The 26261-nt window shown below is 33.1% G+C and overlaps 2 protein-coding genes across 6 annotated transcripts in view; one reads left to right on the top strand and one right to left on the bottom strand.

The window, feature by feature from the left end:
- The window catches only part of LOC124354878 (5-formyltetrahydrofolate cyclo-ligase), a 35337-nt gene extending 27888 nt beyond the window's left edge, over nucleotides 1-7449 (top strand). For all 5 annotated transcript variants that reach the window (XM_046805640.1, XM_046805641.1, XM_046805639.1 and 2 more), the window contains exon 7: nucleotides 4049-7449. In XM_046805640.1, coding sequence (XP_046661596.1) covers nucleotides 4049-4234 — 186 coding nt within the window. In that variant the 3' untranslated portion in view covers nucleotides 4235-7449. The remainder of the gene's footprint in view (nucleotides 1-4048) is intronic.
- A 1402-nt stretch (nucleotides 7450-8851) lies between these two features.
- Nucleotides 8852-26261, bottom strand: part of LOC124354877 — a 151654-nt gene continuing 134244 nt past the window's right edge. Inside the window, exon 4 of the mRNA XM_046805637.1 lies at nucleotides 8852-11526. Within this exon, the coding sequence (XP_046661593.1) occupies nucleotides 11302-11526 (225 nt within the window). The 3' untranslated portion in view covers nucleotides 8852-11301. The remainder of the gene's footprint in view (nucleotides 11527-26261) is intronic.

The following is a 26261-nucleotide window of genomic DNA, read 5'->3' as shown; positions in this document are numbered from 1 at the left end:
CAATAAGAAAAGAGCTTCAAGAATGTAACATAATACATGTCAAGTAGTAGCACATCCCTACTGTAATGGAAAATAAAACCCAGTTAGTAAAGTAACAGAATAAAGGGTTTTAATCATCTCAAAAGTAACCATAGAAAATTAATACACTTAAACAGTACAGAATAATAAAATAACTTTTGACAAAACACATGAGATGTAAACATATGATAATTTATATTGATTAATTATTCTCCACATTCACCCCTCCTTCATAGGAAATAGTCTTCTAGGTATTTTGGAAGATATTTATTTCTTGTAGTTCGTCTTAAAGGCAGTTAGTCAGAATTATGAGTTTTTGTTTAGTTGGTTGAGGGGAATCAATGTTTTGTAACAAGCGTATGAATTACTTTGTTTAGATAAATGAGTAAGTGGTGCACGATGATCATGATCCAGCGGAAAGATACTTGTCTCATCCATCATAGGTATTTTCTGATTTGATATTTGTGATTCTTTAAGAGATATTAATGTCCGGTTGGTCTACTACAAAACAGATTGATCTGTGTTATCTTTTGATAGTATAGCGGCATTGTATCCTTTCGGAGCTAGCTGTTTCAGGGAAACTGTCTTCTCATCTTTGTGAGATGTATAGTTGCATAATTGGGATTTGCGTCTATTAGTTCGACCTCATCTACCATCAGATCATACTTGCTCTGTCTTACATTTCTCTTCAAGAACACTTTTTCAGATTCAAGTAGCCAGGTTGGTAAAGCATTTGAAGATTTCCTGGAATGAATAAACATTTGTTCATGTGGTGTCACATTTGTAGCAGTGCATAATAAAGACCTAATAGAATGTAAGGAATCATTTAAGACATATTCCCATTAATTTATTCTTAAATTGCGACTTTTTAGCAACAGTGTATTTTCCATTTCTGTGCTCAATGTTATGTCAGGGTATAGATAAGCAAAGGGAAAACGTGAGAATTCACCAAAAATTGTCAGTAAATATTTATTTTTGCAGTTTATTGGCAATGGGCCCATAAAATCCATGTTCAACCTTTCAAATGGAGCAGTTGATTTTATTAATGCTGTTTCTTGGGGTTTATAAAATAAAGGTTTTATTTCTGCACAGATGGGACATGTAGCAGTCATCTTTTTATTTCCTCCTAAGAATAAGGCAGATTCTGACTTCTTACCCAGTGGGCCATCCTAGTAATCTCAGGATGACAAAGTTGAGCATGGAGTTTATACAATTTGTTGTTGCCTGTTGATCCGCAAACTCTGGACAGTGTTTCAGCTATCTCATTTTGTTTACTAGGTATGTAAGCAATCTCGTATTTATAACATTCAAGTTCTAAGTGCCATATAAGTATCTTCTCGTTTTTAATTTTACTAGAGTGACTATTGTGAAACATGAATGAGACAGATTTCTGGGCAGTGATGAGTCGGAAGAGACAACCAATCAGAAAGTGTTGCCACTTTTTCAAAGCTTAAACAATAGCGAAAGCTTCAATTCCTACTGCTGAGTGTCTTTGTTCACTTGACGTCAAGGATCTTAAGAAAAATGCTGCTGGACGTCCATTCTGTGAGAGGCTAGCAGCAATGGAATGCTCAGATGCATCTGTTTCAACTTCAAAGAAAATGCTTTTATCTATAGCAGAAATGGCTAATTTCATTATTTCCTGTTTCAAGTTTTCGAAGTCTGAGACAGCCTGAGATGAAACTGGAAATGTTTTCGTTTGTCTTAAACTTCGAACTTTGTCTGAATAGTGCAGTATCCACTTAGAATAATGTGATAGCATACCAATAATTCTTCTTAACAAAGCTGTGTCTGTAGGCAGTGATAGATTTTATAGCGGTTTGAGTCCGTCCTGATGAGGTCTAATAGTTCTGTTATTTATCTTATAGCCTAATAGTTTTATTGACTGGAGAGAATAGCTGCTTTTCTTATCATTTATTAAGTTATCATTTAAGTCCAAATTTCTTGACAGCAGCAAGGAACTTATTTAGGTTAATATAATGTTCATGTTGATCCTTGCCACAGACTGTAATGTCATCCAAATATGCAGAGGTTCCTTCTAGGCTTTCAAATTGTATAATGCCATCGATCACCTTCCGGAAACAAGCTACTCCATTTTGTTACCTCAAATGGAATTCTGGTAAATTGATAAAGCCTACCGTCACCTTCAAAAGCAGTGTATTTCTTTTCATCACCTTCTAAAGCAGTGTATTTCTTTTCATCATCTCGTATGGGAATTTAATGATAAGCACTAGACAAATCAATGGTGCTAAATACAGAATATTTCAACACTTGAGAGACAACTTGCTTTGTGCTAGGTGCAGGATAAGCATCTAAGAGACTAAAGCGGTTGATAGTTTGATAATAGTCTATTACCATTCGCCTTTTATGATTTTCATTAGTAGTAACAAGAGTTTGAGCTCGCCATGGTGATTGACTTTCTTCTATTACTCCATCTGCTAATAATTTTTCAACTTCATTCAGAATGAATATGTTATCATTTACTGAATGTCTTTGAGACTTAGTAGCAATTGGTCATACATTTTCAGTCAAGTTACTGAATAAAGGAGGAGGTTCACCTCTAGCACAAGATAGAGAACAGACAATAAGTGGAGATTTACTTCCACCAAAATTCAGTTGAATTTGATAATGATGTTTCATTAAATCATGACCCACTATGACATCAGCACACAGATCTTTTAATACTGAAATTTTTGCTCTTTTGTATGAATGCTCAAGGAGTTATAAATTTACAATACAGTAGCCAACAATTTGATAACTAAGTGAAGCAGATGCCATTTAAATATGATTATACTTCAACAAACAAACGAATCACTTAAAAAAAAAACTCTCTGAGCTCCCAGTATCTATTAATGCCTCCACTTCGTATTTGTCAATGTTTTAAGCATGAAGGAGAAGCTGCTGTAATAGTATCAACAACATTTGAATTAGTTGTAACAGCATTAGAAGTTTTAATGTTACTTTTCTTTAGTCTTGACCTACAGATTACCATACAGTAATGTCCTGACTAGAACAAATATTACATATATCGTCTTTAGCTGGACAGTTTAAGATGTTTTCCTAGATGCACAATCTCCTGTGCAAATCATTCATTTCCTTTGTAAATGTTTCACAGATATACTGAATCAATTTATAAGGCAATTCTGCTTTCCATCTCCTTACAAGCTGATATCACTGACCCTTGGAATGATTAAGGTTTTTGAAAATGGTATAGATAGTTAACTGGATATTTTCTTTGCAGTTCAAGTTATTTTTTGTCAAATAAATTTTGGTTTTATATCAGAATTAATCAGTGGCGTTTATAACAAATTATTTTGGAGGAGACTAAGACACTGGTTGGTTAAAGAGTTGTGAAATACTTAATAGAGGCTTTGGAATTTTCCCCAAAAACATTATTGAATTTTAAGACATCATGTGGCTTAAAACAAACTATTATGCCCATATAATTGATAAACCCATAATCAGTCACCTGACACCTGCAATTTACATTTACTAGGCATTCAGTTGTAAACATGTCAGCATATATATCACTGTACCATTTTGTGTATGTTACCAATAGTTAATATTAAAAGGTTATAACCATCATAGGTTAATCTGCTAACATGTTTTTATTCAATATTAGGACATTTATCTTTGCAAAGTTAGAGTAGTACAATTTAGTTAATTGTTAAACATAGTGATTTAAATTGACTTAGAATATTTAATGTATACAAGCATTGTTATTTTTATGTAAATGAACTAATAACAGTGTTATAAATATAAGGTTTTACACAAATTTTTCATTTTATATCAAATTTCTCATTTTTAAACGATTAGTCAAAAAGATGGAGTGCTACTAACAGTGTTACACAGTTCATTGTGACTGATGATGGGTAAGGATGTTGATTTATGTAAATAATATTTTGAACATCTTTAGAGACAAAATTCTTGCGTATGCTATTTTGATTGACTTGACTAATATGTTTTTATTTCACATAGAAGTTTATTTAAAAAAAAAAATTCAACTTAATACTTTGGGGTTGTGTTTTAGATACGAGGCTCCAGGTGCATCACCGTAGGGTTGGGATTCGATGAGCAAATAGTCCAAGATTTGCCAACAACTGAGAGGGATTTCCGGCTGACTTGGGTAGTCTCCCCAGGGATGTGCTCTCTGACCAGCAAGTACGAGGAAGTACCTGAGCCACTTCCTCGGCCCCCAGAGCCATTCCTCATTTGAGTGAGGAAAGTTTGAGGAGTCAGAAGATTAGATATTAATAATTCAAAGTGCATCAGCCTGGATCTGGTAGACTACAGTAATATGAAAGAGTATTGTACCAATGGATGAATGAAACGACCGAAATAGTGAAGTACAAGTTTATAGCTTATTATTAGGTTTTATACTTTTATTTAGAGATGGGCCGATTTAAATTCTCAATTTTAGAACAACAAAATGTAAGGATATTATTCATTAATGTTTTATCTGCCAAGTGTTTATGTTCAATACACACTGATTTTTATTGTGGACTCTTAATTTGTTTTGAGTTATAAATGTGATTTGAGTGGTAATTAAGCTTTTTATGAATACTACATCCATCTTGAAGATTAACTCTCATATTTGTTACACATTTAGAAGTTTTAATAGTTAATCTACTATTACACATAAAATACGTTGGAGTACTACCTGATTATAAACAATATTAGTCTGTTACACTTTGTTGGATTAAATCTATTTATTTTATTGAAAGAGACCACTCTCGTTCAATCACAATATATTTATCAAACTTAAATCCCCAGCTAATAATTATTTAATACCCTGTAGGATGGGAACGCTTTAATCTAGTTCGCCAGTTGCACACAGTGTGTTGTGTCTCACTGTGTTTTGGTCTCCTAGCTACACACTATGAACACAGGACTAAGGTCACTAGCTGAATTACTGATTACTTCCTTCTTGAGTTGTAAATAGTTATGGCATTTTTGCAACAGGTCATTGTTTGCAACTAACTTTGAAGATTGATGAAGGCAATCAGAACTGTAATATACGTGGCTCTAATTCCATCCATCATCTAGTTACTTGTTGCTGACAACTATAGTTTCTATAATTCTTTGTTAATGTTATTAATTTTTTATAATGTATTCTCTCGGTACAATACTTGTGTACTCTAATGTATTCAAAATTGCTGTTTAACAATTCAACATGTTTAAAGCTATGTCAACCTATCCATAACTATAATTTCAAAAAGTAGTTCTTAATCAATGCAACAGTGGTTTAAGAGTTTTACAGTAGAAGTGCAAGTTTTTGCAATTGGTTTCTCCTGATTGATACATTCTTAGGCATTTAAATTCTGCTATTGTAAATTCATGACACAACAAGTCTGCTTTTATAAGATGGTATTTAATCGGTTACGTGGATTCAAATTGAGAATATATACAGTAGGTATTTGGTTTATTTTGAACCTGTGTTTGTTAATAAATTTTTAAACCACTTTTAAATTGCCTAAAAATCAAGATAAATTATAGATAAATTCAGTTTAGACTCGTAATAGAGGACGGTAGGCATAGTGGACCAAATGCTTACTTAAACAAAATTTTTAAAATAATGTAAATTTACCAACTTTTTGTTTACATTGGCCTATCTCTAAATCATTAAACTTATTACCTGATGATTGAGGTTGTTATTGTGGGCAATAGTTACTTAATTTTCGTTATATAGTCTACGACTACAATCTGTGATGATCTAATTATCAATATGTTTTTACTGTAATGTTTCTACTCCTTATATTTAACGGAGACAATAACACACTCACTATATTTCTAAGTGCATACATGTTTTTTTTTATTTATATTCTCAGTGGAATATCTTTCCTAAAGTGGAAGAATTTTATATTCCTATTTAGTGTTCATTAACTACTTTAAAATTAAGGAAATACAGTAGAATGACATATATTCCGTGTTTGATATATATTTTAAATATTTATAGAATACTTTTAGACATTTAAATACTATAATTTGTTATAGTAAACTTTTTTAATTTTACATAAAAAATAGAACTTCTGTGATCATAAACAGAATTTCCAGTCAATCTGTGTCAAGGATTCCAGATTGTTGTGATGTATACAAGAAATGATTTATCAGTGATGAGGATTTACTTTTTTGGTCAGTTCTCTTTTTGACACTAGATTGGATGCCAGTTCTTGAAATGTGAAAGTTAATATGATATGTATTATGTTTCAAACAACTCATGCTTCTTACTTTTTGTTATTTTAGTATCCATATAGCTAGAAATTTTTATATTCTTTATCGACATCGTTTCAAATTTAAATTTGATAATTAAATATTGATTTTAAATCTCAACCAAAGCATCAAACCAAATCACAAAATCTTTTGTTATTAAAACTTTGTAATTTGTCACAAATTAGCTATAACTTAAAATTATACCTAAATATTGTTGCATGCATTACTTAAAATATATAAACAAATAATACAATTTGCACATTTTGTACAGAATGTGGCATGCTAAAATAAGGAATATATAATTTGTTAAAAGAATACCTTTATACTAATTTGTACAAATGTTTCAATATATTTTGTTTCCTCTTCTAGGTGGACATTCAATAAATCAATGTTAGTACCATTATTTAATTCCTCATGACCATAATAATAATAATGTTTTATTGTCGTATAAAATTTTCATTCATTAACAAAGTCATGTATTGCAGCTTTAGAGCTAACATTGTGTATAAACTACCTACACAGAGAATCAACCAAGAAACTAAGAAATTTACGAATTAGATAGTAAATTAGAAAGATAGAAAACCAAGATTAACTAAATGAAGAAACAAACTTGTTAAAAGAATTAAAAATTAAAAAATAATATGAATTAAGTTAAAAAAAGTCTTTGCAATTATATAAAAATGAGTTTTAAGTAGCCAGTTATAAAATTTACCACAGAAAACATTTTTATAATAACTAAATCACGTAATTTGTTATACATTTTCAGCAACACAATAATATATAGAGCTGATTTGCTTAGTCTGCAAAAATCAATTGTAGTAAGCCCATTCGTTTTACTCCTAGTTCTGTAATTATGTGTGGCATTCTTAATACTCATTACTCATAAATAATTTGATGTTATTATCTGCCAGAACTTCCTGAATGAATCCTAACATAAGGAAATATTTTATTTAAATATTTTTATATTATTATGAATCCACTTAAACAACAGCCTGATACATTTTCTAGACTTTCAGCTGTATTGAATTTCTTGTTTTTTATATCTTTTATATTTAGTACTATGCTGTTGTCATTCCATTTTATAGTGTGCCTACAATGGCTTGTTTTTTAATGTTCCATTTTTATAATCACTATATTTGTTACAAATGTTATTACAGTTATAACATTATTATATGATTTGTTAATTGTAACTCAATAAAGATTTTTTATAATCTTGGTAAATTTGTATGAATTTCCCTTGCTTTACACCTTCCATGAGGTTAAGGTACACTAGTAAATGGATCCAGATGTAATACTAATTATATGGAGTGTTTTTAGTTTTAGAATGTTAAACCCTGCGCAATAACTATGACAGGTAGCCTGGTGCTAAAGTCCGATCGTCTCCAATTATCTTCATTGCTCTCTGCTTTGTGTTTGCGTAATAAGTAAATAAACTTAACTATTTTTCAAATACTATCATGTGATAGAGAATTTTATACTCTTAAAATCAATGCGTAATATGTAACTGTCTTTTTAAATAGAGTTGTTAAAATAATAAAATTTGAACAGTAGACTACCTGAATCACTTCACCTCTGTAGCGCCAGAAGCGCATACTGGGAATTCAACTGGGAGAGGGTTAAACTGTGGCCCAGTAGACACAATGATGATTCCTAACCCAGGTTATTTAGATGTAATAATAAATAAAACTCTCTTAGTTGACCGAATAAAACAGTATATTTTATTTAATGAACTATTTGAAATTTACTTTGTAATTTAGTTCAAACTTAGAATTAAAAAATTTAGAATGGGAGAAAGAGTGATATGACGTGAGTTTAACGTGTTTAAAACACTGGCACGACTGCTGCGAACAATGGACTTCACCTCCTGCTTTTGGAGCAATCCTCCCCAGAGTGGCATCGTCCCAGACACTACCAGCAGATTCAGCACATTTCTGTGTGGTTACTGTGACAACTGTGCATTTGCTCTCCATATGGAAATTTTTCAGGCTTACTGGTGACAGAGCTGGGCTTGCAATTCATATGCTATATTAATTAAATTTCTTTTTCTCCTGCATTGCTTAACCTAATATGACTGACTGCATTTTATTTATTGTTCATTATTACAATTAAACTTTGCCACGAATAAATAACATACAATTTTGACTACTAACTCCATCATTATCTTTATTAATAGTCCTAGGCTTTAGGTCTAGGAAGCTCTTTAACACATTTTAGTGTTAAAGAGTCTAAAATTTAATTTAACTACTTGCAAGAATTATTAGTAGATAATAATAACATTTCTGTGTGTAAATTAAAAAGTCTTAAAATAATTATGGAATCATTAATAATCATCATATTTCTTTCTTAGTTATGTTGTATTTTTTGTCTTTTACCTTTTTAGAGAACAATGAAAAAGTGTGTTGTGTTCTTGTATATATTTTATATGATAGATTTACAATTGTGAACAGTATGCATTCATAACTGTATTGAGGAAAATTTCCATCCCTTTATTTATGCTATTACTAAAGCTTTTTTTAACATAATGTCATATGCCCGCATTCTTGTATTATAAGTATTTCATACATCAAATTTCTGTTAGTTTTCAAATTAGAAAGTTGGTGAACTAGGAAAGGAAACACATGGATGATTTTAAATACGATATTATTAAGACACTTTTTACAAAATTTACATTTTTAAATACTTTTAATAGCTAATTAAAAATAATAATAAAGTTATGTAAAGTAAATGAGATATTCACATTCATTCTGTCATTCATACACAAGATACCATACTACTGTTGAACTCATATGAACTATATACACAATGTTGCATGTAACTGCTACAAATAAGTAAGTATCAAATAGTAATGGGAATGTATATAATGTGTCTATTATTGTAGAGTAATCTAAATTATTCAGACTGAAGAAGATTGTAGATAAGAGAAAAACCATAAATATGAAAACAGCTTAACCAGTGTTCTATGAACTATGTTGTCGTGTGTTAGCACTATAATGATAAAAATATAATTTTTAATTCAATAAAATAAAATTAGTTTTACATTATAGATTTATAACTGGACTTTAATTGTTATATAGTTTAGTCTTACTTTTTTCAATTAAAAGGGAAAGTGAATTAATGATTTATTTTAAATATTGATTAGGGAATCCTTTTGATAGGAAATATTCATTGAAGAAATAAGTATCAAAATAGTTATTAAAACAATTAATTTATCATAAAAATTATTTAATAATCAAAATGATAAATAATTCTTGAGGAAAATTTGAAAAAATTGTGATTTTTCTAAATAAGAGCCCATTGATAGACGACTGCCATAAATAATAGAGATCTAGTGTTTCTAAATGAAAATTTGAAATGATGTATTGGAATATCTTGTCCTAGTTATCCAAATTTGTATTGTTTTGGAAAATACAGAATTTCATTTACCACTTTTACACTAAACTTGCTGTAGAGGGAAGCATATTTTGAGTTGTTTTGTAGGCTGTATATTATCACTAAACATGTCTAGTTTTAGTATTGTATTGTAGGTACTTTTGTAAAGTAAGTGTTAGTAGTTGATGTGGTATTGAATGTGGAACTGCTGATGTGGTAACGTACTGGTAACTAACAATTATTTACAATTTCCTTAACTCACACTCTCAGTTCAAACAATCAATCATGAGCAAATTACTAAATGATCCATATTCAATTTTACTTCTGTTTCACTGCCTGATGCAGCAGTCTTACATTTCTAATGAGTACCTATACTCTAGGACTGTTAAATCAGTTTTAAGATTTTGTAACACCACAGGTTGTCGCTTAAATTGAAGGTGTTTTAAAGTATACTATTACCTTAAATTCTTTCTATCTACATTAGTTGCTAATAGTTCAGATGATTAACAGTGTAAGTTTTAAAGTTTTTAATTCTAAAACTTATCAATATCCATTAGCTCTTAAAGACTTGGTATGAGTCTGGGCTTGTTCTATAAACTAATAGAGTATACCAAGACAGTTGTATACATTAGACTTGTGTTTTATCAAATATATATATACGATATTATATATATATATATATATATATATATATATATATATATATATATAAGCCTTACCGACATCTTTATTGCAAATTAATTACATTGAGCAGCTGTTTGTATAGAATAGCTGTTTATAATGGCGGTACCGGTATACAAACACTTTGTATCATATGGCTGTTTGTATTGAATAGCTATTCATAGTGGCTACATAGGGGCACTGTTTGTAGAGTAGCTGTTTTGTATCAAACATGGTTTTGTAAGAGACAGCTGTTTGTACAAAGTAGGTGTCTGTACAAAAAATGTCTGTACAAAAAAGCTGTTTGTATGGGATGGCTGTTTATAGCCTGTTTGGTGTCAAACCTTAGTATTAAGTACTATGTATTAAGTATGCATTATAATAGCCTATTACAAGTCTTTAACTAAATCTTCATAGATAGATTAAATTTAATAAAAAATCTAGTCATTGTATCCTAGTCACTTAGCCCGAGACTAATTTATTTCAGTTGTGCAAAGTTTTGAAATTTTCTGTTTTGCTTACTATTAAAATGAACATAAATTTTTAGCAATTCGTGAATTTGAAAACATTAATTAATGACTAATTAATTTTATCAGATTTTTGATATACAATATTAGTTTATAACAAATAATAACAATTTATTATTTATCGTGGATTTATTGTTTTTAAAACAATTAAAAATGTTAAAGTTAACATTTTTATTTAAGGCTTTTCATTGAATATTAGCAACAAGAACTTGTTTAAATTTGTACTGGTATCACAAAATTAAAACACAACTTTATGAAACATGATAAATTTACACATTTTGAGCCTAAATGAATAAGCTGTAATAGTAATTTTTTGAAATAGACATGCTAAAAGTTTTTTTTTTAATTAGTCAGGTCACTGAAACAAAAGAAAAGTAAAAAGATTGTTTCCGGTTACTTAATTAAATGTACAACAGTTCAGTTCTAACCAATCAAAGCTTTGATCATGATAAATGTATCTTACACTAACACTGAACTTGAACAGTTATTTACATCACATCACAGTCTGTGCTAGACACTAACGTAATATCACCGAAGTCAGAGAGAACCGAACATGCGTTTTCCCTTTGGTCAACATCATGCTGACCACCACCACAGAGAAGATGAAGAAGAAGAAGCCGAGAGCGGTGGTGAGCAGACGACACCAACAACGCTGCCGCTTGCTCGCCGCGAGTCTCCGCATCAACACCTCCGCCTGCTGCCCGTCCAGGGTGAAGTCGGGAGAACGGAGGCCGGGAAACACCTGAAACCACAGAGAGTATGAATTAGTGCGAACTTTCTAAACTAAGGATCGACAGACAAGGGTGAAGTCGAGAGAACGGAGGCCGGAAAACACCTGAAACCACAGAGAGTATGAATGAGTGCGAACTTTCTAAACTAAGGATCGACAGACAAGGGTGAAGTCGAGAGAACGGAGGCCGGGAAACACCTGAAACCACAGAGAGTATGAATGAGTGCGAACTTTCTAAACTAAGGATCGACAGACAAGGGTGAAGTCGAGAGAACGGAGGCCGGGAAACACCTGAAACCACAGAGAGTATGAATGAGTGCGAACTTTCTAAACTAAGGATCGACAGACAAGGGTGAAGTCAGGAGAACGGAGGCCAGGAATCACCTGAAATCACAGAGAGTATGAATAAGTGCGAACTTTCTAAACTAAGGATCGACAGGAAAGGGTGAATCCAGAACTGACGGCGGACAGATCCTTCTTAGACTCGAGACGTCACCTATCTGTCGATCCTGATGTGCAATGTGTCTTGATTGGCATACAGCTTCCCCTTGGTCAGGTAGAACGCTACTGACTTTGGCCTTAAACGATAAAAATTAAAGGTAAGATTGAAATTGCAACATTTCACATTGGTCTTGTGAATAATCATGATGGTAATGTGAAAAACGGAGTAAACAATAAAAAAATTGATATTGATATTAGTAATTTTATAGTTTAAGTGGCTGTATAAAATGGAGTAAATATGTAGTATTGCCTAGAGGGATGAGATGACGTCAATCAGCCACTTTGCCTATAATTAATTGTTGCCATTATATCCATCTGCTTAGTTTCAAATTTGGAAACTTCTAAAGAAATTAACATTATTAATTATTCTACGATATATCAAGAAGATTGTCACTTAATAAACCTGAATTAAAGAAACCAAACCTTAAATACATAGTTCAACTGTAAGGCCCATTTTGCAGTTGCTCCATAGTAATTCAGTAAACTAGAGTTCTCTCAGTGGTTGACTATTTGTGTCACAGACCGAATTACAGTTTGATTCTAGCACGGTTGCAAAATTTGCAAGTAGTTAGTAGGCTATCAGATGTGAGTGAACGTTGCCACATCCACTCACTGAGAACTGGGTCTGGGTGACGTGATGGGTACTTACGATGGGAGCATGCCGTAGTTACCGAGATAGAGGGCGTTAACGGGCCTAGTTCTAGTACTGCGCCTGCGTACATTCTCGCCGGGTAATGGCGCATGCGGAGTCCGTTCCATCCCGACGGCCGCAGTTACCTCACTCCACGCCGCGGCGCAGCTAATTTGTAACATCCAACGAGACCTCTCAGTTGTGACGTTTTGATTTGCAAATTCGCCCACAAATTACCGTAAGTCATAACAGACACAATCGGCCTATCTGCCTTCCTATAACACTCAATTTGTAGAAATCTATATTCGGTACCAGTATTGGTTGGATATATTTTTGAGGAAAAGAACGTCAGTACACAAATTAACTTCATTCCACAATTTCCCGTACACAAAATAATAGTAGTTAGTTTTCCCGTATTTTCCATATTTAATAGCTTTCTTTAAGTTTGTTATTGACGATAGATGATAAATGATGACATCGTTATATATCACAAAAATAGAACACTGTTTTGACGATTGGAACATATTATCATCTTCATCAGATGCCAAAAACATCAAGCCACAAGGTTAAGTTTGCACAAAATGTTTGAAATCCTATTATACTTTTAGTATTTATTAGTCGAGCGTATTGTGACCTACAACTCATAGTAAAGATTTTAATAATCAGTTATAGTTACTATTAGGCGGATCCGCTATACATGTATATGCGTGCATGGAGTTGACACATATTATGTTTGTGTGTGTCCTGACTTAAGTGTGACACCGCTTTCTTTGGTATGATTTGTTTATTTTCACTCATATTGTAGCTATGTGTTATATTGTTATTATACAACGGAGAAAGAGATCAATTGCAGACATCTTGATTGTTTGTACCATAGAATAATGGAAAACGTCAAACATCCCTATTGCCTTCACGATTATACATGTACACCGGCATACATATAATATGAAAATTTACACTAAATGGGATTATTATGAGAAAACAGCTACGTGAGAAAACTCCTAAATCATTTGAATTCTTCGTATGTTTTAACAGAATTAGAAAATTTTGGACACAGAAAAAAACTGTTAAGAAATTTAGCTAGTCAAGTTTTTACACATAAGAAATGTTTAGTAGCAGGAAAATGATAAAAGCGCTCACTATTTATTAGAGCAGACACCTGAGAAGTGAGAACTTTGTTATTATCAATAGTTATAATGGATATAATAATTTATTTGTAGTAGAAAATTTGTAACTTAGTTGCTGAATCCGACGGTTTAAGCTCGCGATTACCGACTGTTGACCCGCACGTTTCAACCGTAACTCTCAGACCAGACACGTGCTAGACCAAGGTCCTGCTCTCGCGGCACTGACCGACCTCACTGCAGATCCAGACAACCGGTTCCGGCTCGCCCATTCTGTCCCTTAAGGTCAACAAAGTCTTCCATCATCAACAGAAGAAAGTGATCTGGATAAACCATTTCAGGTCACTTTTTGCAGCGTTTTAGAACTTGAAATGATCACTTCATGTGATAGCTCTTTAGTGGAGAAAAAGAGCTTTATCAATGTCGGAAGACATGACGTTGGAAGATGGAAGGGTCTTTTTCGTTGGACTTTTTTCTGTCTTTTACGTTTAGAATAATAATTATATCTTTGGGTATCATTTCACACAAAACACTTCGTGCAATTCAATCGATAATGATTTTAGTACATAACGATATTTTTCAACGTTCCATTATGTATTCTGGATAGTTCTCGAATTAAAAAAAAATACTGTAAGATATATATATATACACTGGGTGAATCTGAAAGCATAAAGTATTAAGGCAATAGTGAGTACATAAACAAATAATAATTTTGAGGCATTTTAATAAATAGCCTATAGCTGTATATAATAAATAAAATGGATGGATATTTCCATTGTATACCTAATAATTATATTCAATCGTACTCCATAGATTGCATGATCATCATATGTGATATATAAAAAAATAAATGTTCAACAATTCAAGATATTCTTAATAAACGTGAACACATGACGAATTATGTACGTTTAGGTTTGAACGCCTGAATCATATCAGTTCAGCATCATTGCCCAGGTTCGCTTGTTCCTCACTCATTCACTATTACTAAGAGGGAAGTGTCAAGTGCCCGGCGTGTCTAGCGGATGACAAAACTGCGATGGTCGCGCCAGCTGGTCTAGCTCCAAGGTCACTTGCGTCACCCGGTGGCTGAACCAGTTCAATGACGATCGGTCGGTACCGCAATGTTTGCAACACTCCTGGCTCCAGCACCGGCCCGCAAGTTTTAATTGCTGTTTGGAATTTCACCTGGCGATTTGCGCTTACGTAACGGGCACGTTTCGTCAGCAGAGCCGACACACGCTAGGCTGACGTGATGAGAGCTGGCTAATGATAGGGCTACAGTGTGATGAATACTGTTAGCACAATTTCAACAGGTGTATTTGCCTTCAGGACTCGTTGGTGCTGAAATCATCTGATGAATTGGAACCGAATTTACGATGAAAGTAGATTTGTTTTTGCAAGGGACACCTGACCGAGAAAGGGGAGAGTGGAGTTTTTAATTTGCATCATGAGATTAGCGCTTCAATACTTCATCGACAGGAGGAGGTTTTAATGCTTTAGTCATCCTTGTTTTATGACTAAAGTTCACGATTAGCAACAAGATAATTAATACTTTTAGAAACTTCTTTATAAAACCTGTTTGCAGTGTTTGTTGAAAGCAACTCGACAAGAATATAATTAGTTGATTAGCCTAAATATTATATAACTTGAATATAAAACTAAAAAAAAATAAAAATAAAAGACAGTTTATGATATTATAAAATCAAAGATAACGTTAGATAAGTTTTAGGATCAAATTATCTCCACCAAAGAAAAGTATAACATCAAACCGAGTTTGAAAATAATCTCTTTCATGAACTCCTAAAGAATACTCTTACAGAGTTTGTTCACGACTCTAATGAGACTAGACTTGTTATCAAACAACGGGGTCATATCTGAGGTGAAATCGACAGTAAATACCCCGTCTGTAGCAAGTAAGACAGCCTTCTTCAGTACAATGACTGGATAATGAGAAGTCCAAATCGTGACCCAACCCGTCACAGAAAATCCTTGACACAAAACTAAATTCTTGCAAATGGAATTAACCAAACCAAGGATAAAGCTGTCATTTAACTCAAAGCCTCCGAATGGAGTTTCGAAATCGGTCGGCTCTTGTCATAGTGCAATATCTCAAAGTTAAGTGAAAACGATAAAGCCAAATCTGTCTAAAATTCTAAACCTATTATTATAATCCTATTTATAATCGTTCCGTAATAACAACCACCAGTTTTTCACGAAAAACCAATTTTTTAGATAAATCTCAAACACCACAACTGATTGGTCTTCTGTTTATTATTATTATTGCTCTTCTTTATTAATTTATTGATTTTTGTAGTGCGATTTTAGGTATCTAAAACTCTTATTCTACATACACATTTGATATCAATCTAAAGCTCTTTCACTCTACATGTGCGTTTTGTGCATTTGAAATACGTCAGCTATAGGACTACTGGACTCTGCCTCACATGCTGCTTAGGCAGTTACTCTCACTCAGCTGATTGGTTATAACAACTAAAAGTAATTTTAATAGGGCTAAAAAGAAACTATTCTACAACAAAATCAATTAAATTACTCGACAAATGAAAAACCCACAAATTATAGTAATTTAAAGTAACGCACAAATTTAAAGATCCAACAATCATCCTTTAAGATACATAAGTATTTATCAACAGGCTAATTTAAAAATCCAGCCCCTACAAACACTACCGCAATTTTAAGCACTACTTGAAAGTTTTTCGCCGCCATGAAAATGAAGAAGACTGGTTGAAAATGGAAATTTGGTTAATTTTCGGGAATATATTCATAACATACCAGAATTTTCATGAGAAATAATAAAATTTTTACTAAATTGAAGGACAATAAGTCTTTTTCTTATTAAAACAAATTTTTGTTAGAGAGAATAAAATATATATTTTTATTACCTAAAAATGTTGTTTTATTTAAAAATAAAATTTTATATTAAAAAGTCTTTATAACAAAATTGAAAATAATTTTACCAATGCAAGATATTTATTTAGATAATTTTTGTATAACAAATTTTTAAAACGTTACAACGATAAATATAGGTTTTATTATGCGGATTTCCTAAAAATGTGAAACGACGCCAAGAGTAGGCCTATCTAATTAGGTAGAAGAGATTTGAACACGGGTTTTGGCTCAGCGTGTACATAAAATGTAACACAACTATTTTAAATTGAGTCCATGATTGCGATTTAAAAAGGTTGCATCTTTTTATTTTGTTATAGCTCTATAATTCGCGTTCTATTATACATTTAGAAACCCTTATCAGGCACCTTGTACTGCTGTTTATAAATATGAGCTCGTCCTGTATCCAAAGAGTCGTTACGGACACTTCTGAATAAACTGATATTAAACTTGCGTAGGTCAATGACGATATAAAGTAACTGTAATAGGAATAGAATATACTCTATATTTATTGCAGTTATATTCAAATCATGCTCGATCACCACTGACGACTGTAGGGAGAAACTCGTGCCGCCTCGAAGCCGCGGAAGTGACGACCATTCCGTGTAACACTGAAGAGTGAAGAGCAATCCCGTCACGAGAAGCAACAAACGACAAACGCCTCGGATAAATCAACGGAACAATAGCCGTGACGCCCCATCAAGAGCGATTGTTGCTACAAGAAAGCTCTATGCCAAGGCTAATGCGACTTTCTGCGGTCTTCGCGTCATTCCCGCTAAGAGCGATCATCGCGTGAGATGAACATTGTCTTCGCGGGAGTCAAGGATCACTGGAAGAGTTCATTTAACTAAAATACATAATTCACACACAAAGCAATCCAGAAACTGTTAGGTACTTCCGTAGAGTTATTAATTTGAAACAAATAAATAGCTGTTAGAAGACTCATTCTGCAGAAACCAGCGATGGAGTATTAACTTTTGCCGCTGTTACTATCAAAGAAAGATCACCCTACATTGGTTAAGTATACAATTTGTGAAACAATTTACTAATTTGCGTTATATGAAATATTGTTCTGAATATAGATAATGGGTTAAACACTTGTATTCTGATTGGAACATATCTACTGACAATATTACAATCATACAAATATACTAAGGTATGACGAGTTTACAGATCACGTGGACGATTCCGAATCAAAATTAATACTGCACGTACGCTCTGTTCTAAAACTGTAATAAATGGCTTGAAAACTCGCTGCTCTACAACAGGAGGTGTTGGGAAAAACTTAACTCGGTAAAATTGTATCAGTACTGTTAATGATGTATTTAATTTAGGGTATCTAACTAAGTTTACGTTTTAGGGTCATAAGCCTGTCTTTTACCAAATAAATAATCATACTCCATATACAGAACTCAGAGTCATGTGGAGGTGTGTTTTCTTGTTATTATAATAGATTTGCTGTATTTCGAAGATCATTTCAGTGAATAGTGAATTATGTTTGGTAAAATCTAAACTCGTCGTCACAGTGATCTGACGTATTTTCGTTTATCAAATGAGATAATGACCGTGTGTGACTATTTGTAAAGATAATAGAACATTAACCCGTACTAAATTCTTCAAAATTATTTAGATAAGATAAGAAAAAGATACGATCAGATACAAAAATTGGAAAATATTAATATTATATAAAAATATACATAAAATATTAACAGGTAACCCAGTACCACATGGACCCCCAGTTGACGGAGACTACCGATCGCGGCTCTCCACGACGTCAGATACCACAACGCAAGTCGTAAAACAGCGGACAAGGCTGAACTAGCTACCCCCCCTTCCACCCCCCTAGGACTAGGGATCTAGCTATCGCTGATTTTGCTGGTGATTTCTTCCGCAATCGTAACTGGCATAGTGCAGTCGGTGCAGTGGGGGTCGGTGTTAAACACGGCCTTGAAAGTGTTGTTGGAGTGCAATATCCCAGATAATTTGTTGGCCCTGGTGCATATTCTAAGAAATCAGACGATCAATTATTTAAGTCAATTACTCAGGATATAAGTCCTGCTAAATCCGAAGGACCACAGAGAGGACTTCAACAAGTACAGAATATACAACTATCTGGACTTGGACAACAGCCTGTAATACCTGTAAATATGGCTGACAACGAACCACCATTTAAAAAGGTTTAAGTATCTGATGATCACAAAGGTGATGGTGATGGTGTATCCATACATACACCATCCATACATAAACCATTATCTACATTTAAAACTGGAAAATTGTCATTTACTCACAGCAGATTGATGATGTCGTGTGGATACCAATTTATTCCATTGCTCTAAAGTTAGTCGGTTTGTAATAAACATTAGGTATTTTATTAGTTAAAAATTTAGCAGCTAACAGTGTAAAAATATTCCAAAATTACTGGGAAGAAATGGGCAGTATAGACGAATGGGTGATTTTCTAATGTGAACATATTGAAAATAAATGTACGGTGATACGAAGGAACCACAATAAACTACTCAACTTCCCAGTTGGAGAACTGCCAAGTATGATGAGGTGATATTGTTCTCCAAAGTAACATACAATATTATTAATAAATGTACTGTGATACGAAGGAACCACAATAAACTACTCAACTTCCCAGTTGGAGAACTGCCAAGTATGATGAGGTGATATTGTTCTCCAAAGTAACATACAATATTATTAATAAATGTACGGTGATACGAAGGAACCACAATAATCTACTCAACTTCCCAGTTGGAGAACTGCCAAGTATGATGAGGTGATATTGTTCTCCAAAGTAACATACAATATTATTAATAAATGTACGGTGATACGAAGGAACCACAATAAACTACTCAACTTCCCAGTTGGAGAACTGCCAAGTATGATGAGGTGATATTGTTCTCCAAAGTAACATACAATATTATTAATAAATTTACGGTGATACGAAGGAACCACAATAAACTACTCAACTTCCCAGTTGGAGAACTGCCAAGTATGATGAGGTGATATTGTTCTCCAAAGTAACATACAATATTATTAATAAATTTACGATTAGTTTCATGTAAACCTAATTTCTCTCCTTCCTACATTCTATTGCGTGTCAACAAACGGCAACACATTAACCGTTTCCATTCATTCAGCAGACCTACTCTAAGATAGAATTGTACACATTAATTACTCAACATTAGAAATTCTTGCCGCTTACAGATCAGCGATTATTGGGTAACACAGATGAGGGAAATAACTTTGATTTGAAAGTCAGTGAAATGTGAGTAGACATGTTCTAATTAGCACAGAAACGTATGCACGAAGAGGAAGACAATTAATTGGTTTCAGTAGAGCCTGACATAGCAAGTATCTAATGGTAATACTAATCTAATTAGACACACAGGTTGACTGTGTTACTTCTCATTACTATACGGCAAATGCCATGACGGTTACTTACTGACTCAAAAAGCAGTATAAATGTTCAAATCGAGCTAAGTTATTTAAGCTGATTGTTATGGCACAAATATTAATGTAACATTAGTCAATTTTGAAGGTACTTTCAATTTCACAAACATATTCTATTGAGCTATCAATTAATCTGGGAAAGCCGGCCGGTGGCTGAGCGGTATAAGTTGAAATACTTTGCGCCTGGGTTAGAGATAGCGCATTTCTAATCTTGTAACTTTTACACTCCTGTTGCACTTTTTATCAGTACCGTCGACCTTGTACTTCATCGACTCTCATCTTTATTCTGTTTGATAAGATCCTTGCACTATCCAACGGCCAACGAGGAAAGCCAGAATAAGGCTAAAAAAGATAACGACTTCTCTTCAATCAAATATCCCTGGATTGAAACCATTTTACTAGTACATTTTAAAACACCTAAAACACTACTGGCCCCTCATTCTCTTCCAGAAAAGACAGTTTAAAACATAGTCATTTAAACATTAGTTTAAAGATAGTTTAATTTTATGCAACAAATTAAAGTTTTACCATCAAAATATGACATTTAATGAATAGCTAACATAAGGAAATAACTCGAGTTGTTCCATCAAAAATTAAAAGGAGTTTTCACTATATAATGCAAATAATCAAGTACAATCTTCTTATTATGAGGAAAATAAGATCAAAATATACTTGAAATGTAAAATGTTGTATTAATTGTGTAAAAATATATCCTTTACTTTCATCTTATAGAAATTGTAAGTTTATGTGTACTTATTTCTTAACGTTTGGCTGAAAAGCCTTACTATAATAGTATATAGTTTTTTTAAACATTTGCATTAAAAATATTATAGTATAAAAAGAAAGTTTATTCTAACATTTTGTGATCTCATGTTGGCGCCGCGTGGTCTGAAATTATCTTTACATTATTATTTAAGAGAGCCGCGGTTCAAACAAGGTTGAGCCTACCCAGCAGGGATCACTTCTGGCTGGTCTATACATTCCAGTTGAACCCACCACTGGGCACAGCAAAAACCGATGTGTCACTTCAATCTGGGCAACCTAGTGGATGTCCAGGAGCGGCACATCACTAACCGCAAATGTTCGGAATTCTGGGGTTCATGGGCAACTCGATAGGTCTAGTCTACTGTGGGAGATGACTGTTGGAGTTGGTGGGGTTTGCTCCCTAACCTCAGAGGTCCTTGTTAACCTCAACAAGGGTGTGCCATCCCCTGCCTACTTTGACTGGAGAGGCTGGTTCAGAGCTGGCCTCCCCTTCTTCCGGAGAGACATGACTTTGAGATGTAGTGCCCTAATTTTTTTCCTCATGGATCTCGATAGGAAGCGGCCCCTACTCCCTAACCTTACCCATCCTGAATATCCTGTCACTAAGGAAGCATCGCAAAGGTTCTTACAGGACCAAGTGCAATTTATAAGCTTCTTGTCCTAAGTGGAAAAAAAACACGGGTGAGGAGTTAATGTAATATTTACTCCAGGTTTGGTTTTACCCGGAATTGGAGTATAGCTACCTCGATCTCTAAATATGGATCATTTAGATTGGCTGCACTTCGCAAAAAGTTGAGCAGGAGAGATCGATTTATTTACATCATACTATATTAGCAATTCAGTGGTTATTATTGATAGTTAGTTTTTACGTACTTTATTGGCCATTCAAAATAAGCGACCAATTCCAAATTATTACGGAATTCTCATATGTCTTCTCCTAGTCTAATTACCAAGGGGAGTCGGATGACCTCCTGGGTCAAAATTTTTCAATTTTTATTTTTTTGCTAAATTTAGTTTTAAATATATTCCTATTTATTTTAAAACAAATTTCATGCAAATCCGTTGAGTCAAACTCAATTTACATCACTTTTTATAAAGCAATACATGGAGAGTTTTTCGGTGGTTTTGTCGCAACAAGCTGTCATTGTCATGCATTTATGACATTTATGGACATATGATCATGATTCACATTTTCATTTACCTGACACTGTAATGTCTGAAATAAAACCTATTTTCAAAGATTTAGCGTCTCCAGAACTTCTGAAGAAATGTTTGCATGGAGGCACTCATATGATCTGGTCTCGCATTCCCAAAAGGACATTTGTGATGAGGAATACACTCGAGTTTGGTGTGTATGAAGCCTTGGCTTGTTTTAATTTGGGAAACATAGCCAGATGTAAAGTCTTAGCAAATCTAGGCATTGTTCCGGGAGTGAACTGTGTTAGTGCCCTTAAAAAACTGGACGAAGCAAGAATCGCAAAGGCTCAGAAAGCTATAGAAGAATTAGAGGGAAAGTGTAGACAAAGCTCTACATTAGCAAAAAGACGTTTGGAAGATGAGTATTAGACAGAGGAAGATCCAGACAATCCAGCATATGGGGCTGGAATGCACTGAGGTAGGTTTATGTTTTGCATTAGACTAGGCTTTAACTTTAAATGAGATTTCCCGAAAGTTTAGATTTTTTTTCCACTTATGTACCTTTTTCTCAGGAACCACTAAAGATATCTTTACAATTTTTTTTCACTTGATGGGAAAATTAAGGAGCACACTTTGACCCGGGCTTTTAGCAAAATTCTCATAAAAAATTTTTCATTACAGCTTTTTTACAAAAAATCTGTACTCTTTTGAATGTATAAAAAAAATCCTAACCATACTAATTTTTTGAATAACATAAAAACCCCGGGTCAAAATCTTAATAAAAGTAACTACAAAAAAATCATGTTGATATCTTAAGAAAAAAAGGTACACAAACTTGATCAAATTAACATTGGCAGCATAGGGCCATCCGACTCCCCAAGAATAAATAATTACATAATCAAATATATGGTCGTTTTGATAGCTCAAAAGCGTTTAAGATATTTTTATAGTTTTCGATCCTGAAACACGCCGTTTCCCTCCTATTCCACGATATTTGTGGATACGTATTGCACGTCGTAAGATTCGAAACGTTATTACTTTAACTTTTGTATTATAAGGTCTGAATATGGTATGCAATTGTATAGTTTAGAATAAAACAGTTTTAAATGTGTGATTCCGAGATATTTCAGTTATAAAGATATTAACGCCACAGCTACACTTAGTCAAAATGACACCGGGCAGTTATCTCGGTGACCTTGCAATCACCCGGATGCTGGATGGGTATTTTTCTGTTGTTTATCAGCTGTTTATTCGATGACTTGTTTACATTCCCATTATTACTTTAGAGTATTCATAAGGCAATAAAGCTTTAGACCTCATAGTCCAGGAAACAAGAGCCAATCTGCATTGTATATGCACACAACCTAGTTTTTCTTGAAACCGAAGTAGAATCTACTCATAAGAATGAAATCGATCGCAGTTGCGGTAGAGTTTCAGTGGAGGTAAAAACCTTCAAGGTCAGTCTGTTAATATAACTCTCTAACTGCGATATAACTTTATGTGTCTGATGGTAAGTTTTATAAATAAAGCTAGGAATAGTATAATATGAAGAAAACACTGTATTTTTAAACCTTTTTGGCACCCTCTCATTCTGACTTTCACCAACACTAGCGTAGCTGACAAAAGGTTTCTTTCTTACAAAAATCCTCTGTTGATTAAAACACCAGGTTGTGAGATTATACACTACAAAATGGCTCTCTGGCCCTACACTGCTATTAAACTGTTTACAGGCTGTATAGGTCGAGGGGATCAAACCTCTGCTTTGGAATGTAGGTTTTGGGATAATCTTCTAATAAGGACATCTGAAACTAACAGAATCTGTTTTAAAACTTCGTTATTGAATAATATAAATTAAATTAAAGTACGCGTTACAATTATTGGATAGTTAAAATGTATGTTATTTTTCTATAAATATGTATCATATATTTAATAAAAAAAATTGTTATGTTTAAAAAGGGCATGGCTCCCAGTAAAAAGCGTACAAATTTATAATTACTTTAATAGTAACACTATTTCTAATATAAGAATTAAATATTCTAAAAAATAATACAAATTTTAAAAATTTAGGTAAATACACCAAGCGTTGAGTGGTACTCGGGAAAGTTGTTTTTTGGGTGTAACTTGTTTTCAAATAAAGCTTTTCTGCGTCAACAAATTGCTTAAATTCACAAATTATTGTATTATTAATTAAATGTAAGATATTATTTTAAATTGTTGGAGAATTTTATTTTAAAATAAATAAAATAAGATATTGTTTTATTGAATGGACGTTAAAGTAGTGAATTACCAAATTTGGGTTTACTAAAAGTTATTGGAGTATTTAGAGTAGTAACAGTTAGTTATAACTGTGTAAAATAAAAACTCTGACAACTTTATTAATGAAATGCTAAAATAATTCTTTAATTTTGTGGAACTTGTTCATTATATTAGGTTGCACTTTCATCTATATTTAAAGTAAATCTTAGTACTAACATATTAAAGGTTTCTAAAATATCACCTTTAACATTTGAAAAATATCTTATTTTTACATAATATTAACACTAATATTATAAGTGAACATTTCTAAGGCTTCTATTGTAACAATTGTGTTTCTTGGTAACTAATCTCATTCAATATTGATACTAATTATATTATACATTGTTTATATGGAGGAAACCTTGTCAGATAAATTTGAGATCACACCGACGATATAGAGACTTCTTGCTAACATCATATCCAGATTCCGTGTATTTTGGGGCAGGTTTAGGGATGAAAACAATGTTTATCTAGGCCTAACTCTTATATTTAAGTGACATTATTAGATTTAGTTGAAAGTGGTATTTGGCTTAATTGTTTCAAAAGTCATTGTTCCTTTGTAGCTGAAGCTGACTACACACTGAACTTCTCAAAATCGGAACTATCTCATGTGACTAATTCGAAATAGAGCCTTCCTACAATAAGTCAGGTCCACAATAATACCCAGTTGGAAAGGTCATGTTGGAAGTCTCGAGGTTCGAGAAAGGAGTTTACAGATGGGAATTTCCTCCAATCAAAGGTACAAATTAAGGAATGCTTAAAGATTTTCCGTCATCACGTTACGAAATCTCTGATCTTTTCTGCGAGACAGGATGTGTTGTGTATCTGGTGATTACTCCTTTCGCCCGTCATCTGCCTCGGGGGTTCTTGGCCCAGATAAAGGTTCCAGATGGGGTTCTATTTATAGGCTCTGATGTCAAATTAACGAGGACCGATCAATATGAGAATGTCGAAGTTCCACCGCACAGAGGAGAGGTAGACCGAAATAGCGGGTAGCGTGGTACATGAAATAACGATTGAGCAGATGTTTTACTATGTTTTACAGATGTTTTTGAGCAGATGTCGTTTTTTATGCTCCGTCTTTTCTTTTTTCAGGTACTATATTTGCACATAGACTTTATAAACATTTCCGAAATAATTATTTCAGCGGATCTTGATATATATTCTAAATATTTCATACAATTTAGAATCATGATACTTTGCAATTTGAAAAATAATTTGAACCTATCCAAGATTTAAGATTGCAGAAATAATTTATTCTTGTTGCCATTTTATACAGGATCTGAAAATAATATTCCTATTAGTTTTAAATTCGGATGGCCCTCTTGTATAAAAGGAACCTTGTTATAATATAACATAGATTAAAAACGTAATGACATGATATGTTACAAAATTAAAATCCAAAATGAAATGTATATTTATGATTTGTTGTGTACTTGTACTGCATGTTTCTCAAAACAACAATTAGACCTATTCAAGCTTATACGACCTTTTATCGGAATATATCTCAGTAATGAACACTCCGCAGATGTTATAAATACTCACTTTTAAAAATACATTATTAGTTAATACTAAAAACACTAAAATTAATACTAAATACTCCATATCTTAAAATAAAAATGATTTTGTATAAATTAACCCATTTATTGCTTTACATAAATAACTGACAGTAGGTGGAAACATTCGAAGTACCTAAATTACTTCCGGCAGTGGAGAAGGCAATAGTGCTGAAGAAACATAAAATGGAACCAAGTTACATGCGATTGCAAGGTGAATAATTCGGAAAGAACTAGCAATTTAATCTGATTACTATTACGCCATTTCTACCGCTCCACAAATAGGAAATTGAATATACGAATATGACAAAATTGACTGAAATACTTTCATAAAAACTAATAATGCTTCAAACAATTGTGGTAACCATGGCAAATTAG

This window comes from Homalodisca vitripennis, chromosome 2, assembly GCF_021130785.1.
Source record: "Homalodisca vitripennis isolate AUS2020 chromosome 2, UT_GWSS_2.1, whole genome shotgun sequence".
NCBI classification, from domain to species: domain Eukaryota; kingdom Metazoa; phylum Arthropoda; class Insecta; order Hemiptera; family Cicadellidae; genus Homalodisca; species Homalodisca vitripennis.
Note: the sequence above shows the minus strand (reverse complement) of the source record. Positions and strands in the feature narration are given on the sequence as shown.